General features: G+C 39.0%; 1 protein-coding gene across 1 annotated transcript; it reads right to left on the reverse strand.

Moving 5' to 3' along the window:
• Nucleotides 1-278: 278 nt before the first annotated feature.
• On the reverse strand, nt 279-1274 carry LOC110315773 (olfactory receptor 14C36-like). The gene has a single exon (XM_021189743.1). It carries the CDS (start codon nt 1272-1274, stop codon nt 279-281), a length of 996 nt encoding a protein of 331 aa, XP_021045402.1.
• Between the last annotated feature and the right edge of the window lie 572 nt (nt 1275-1846).

The following is a 1846-nucleotide window of genomic DNA, read 5'->3' on the forward strand; positions in this document are numbered from 1 at the left end:
GTGTGTGTGTGTGTGTGTGTGTGTGTGTGTGCCTTCTCTTGTTCTTGTTCTAATTTCAGTTTCTTTGCTTGTTTGGTTCTATATTGTTTTATCCTAGAGGAACTAGGAAGAATAGAAGGAGGAGAATATAATCAGAATACATTATCTGAAAAATATGTCTCCAATAAAAAGGGAAAGTGCTTCATAGGGTTGATGGTTGTGGTGGTCATTGTGTGTGTGTGTTTGTGTGTGTGTGTGTGTGTGCGCGCGCGCACCTGTGTGTGCATAAATATTTCTTTTTAGTTTCTCAATTTTCCTACTCTAGAAAACTCTGAAAAATACTCATTTCTTTTATAATCAAATACAAAATAAATTCTTAATATTACTTTCTTCACAGCCTCCTTTATCTGTCTGTTTCTAAGACTATAGATGATTGGATTTAAGAATGGTGGGACAATCGTATAAGACACAGAAAGAGTCATCTCCTTNACTACTTCTAATGTTGCTACTGGAGGTCTTAGATACACATAGGTAGAAGAACTAAGAAACACAGACACCACAACAATATGAGGGACACAGGTAGAAAAGGCTTTCCCTCTCTCTCCTTTGACAGGAACCTTCAACACAGTTGATAATATTCTAAAATATGATACAGCAATGAATGTAAAGCAGCTGCAACCAATGATAATGGCAGAGATGAGCATTAAGAGTTTGTTGTTAAAGGTATCTGAACATGAAAGCTTCAACAAAGAGGGGATATCACAGAAGAACTGAGGGACCACATTAGAGTGACAGAAGGACAGTTGGAAAGTTTTGAAAGTGTGCACACTTGCAATGACAAGAGAGCTATGTAGGGAAGCCAGTGTCATCTGAACACAGAACTGGTGGTTCATGATCACAGGGTAGAGGAGAGGCTTACAGATGGCCACATAGCGGTCCTGGGCCATCATGGTGAGAAAAAACATCTCTACGCATGCACAAAAGAAGACAAAAAAGATTTGTGCTGCACACCCAACCACAGAAATGTTCCTGTGGTCAGTGAGAGAGTTGAAACAAGCGTTTGGAACAGTGACCGAAACATAACACATGTCTACAATGGACAGATTCCTGAGGAAGAAGTACATGGGTGTGTTCAGGGTGTGGTCAACTGTAATAGCAATGATGATGATAAGGTTCCCTAACAGGCTGCCCAGGTACACCAGCAAGAACAGCACGCTGAGAAGGATTCTGAGCTCCCAAGACTCAGCAAAAACCTCGAGGAGGAACTCAGTCACCAGGGTAGAATTTTCCATCATCTGAAAGTGCAGGTTTTCTGAAAAAAAAAATTAGAACAGAGAATAACTTAATCTAATGAATAGAGAACTGGCATTTCTCTTAAAACGCTTTGTTTGTTTTCTAAAAACAGCCTTTTTGTGTATGAAAAAATCAAACATTTGTTTTTTTGGTTTGCTTACATTTTTTTAACATGCATATTTGTTAACTTGCATAGTTGGGGCTGTCTATCTAATTTTTTAAATTATTTTATTAGATATTTTCTTCATTTACATTTCATATGCTATCCCGAATGTCCTCTATACCCTTCCCCCGCCCTGCTCCCCTGCCTGGTCACTCCCACTTCTTGGCCCTGGGGTTCCTCTCTATGGGGCATAGAAAGTTTCCAAGAACAAGGGGTTCTTTTCCCAATGATGGCTGAGTAGGCCATCTTCTGCTACATATGCAGCTAGAGACACGAGCTCTGGGGGGTACTGGTTAGTTCATATTGTTTTATTTATGTTATTAAGTACTTAGAATTATTTTTCAAATCTGTCTAATAAACCTCTTGCCTTAATAAATTCTAAGTTGATTCATATAATGCCAGTTCTTCTTC

Source organism: Mus pahari, unplaced genomic scaffold (genome assembly GCF_900095145.1).
Source record: "Mus pahari unplaced genomic scaffold, PAHARI_EIJ_v1.1 scaffold_7661_1, whole genome shotgun sequence".
Classification (NCBI taxonomy): Eukaryota; Metazoa; Chordata; class Mammalia; order Rodentia; family Muridae; genus Mus; species Mus pahari.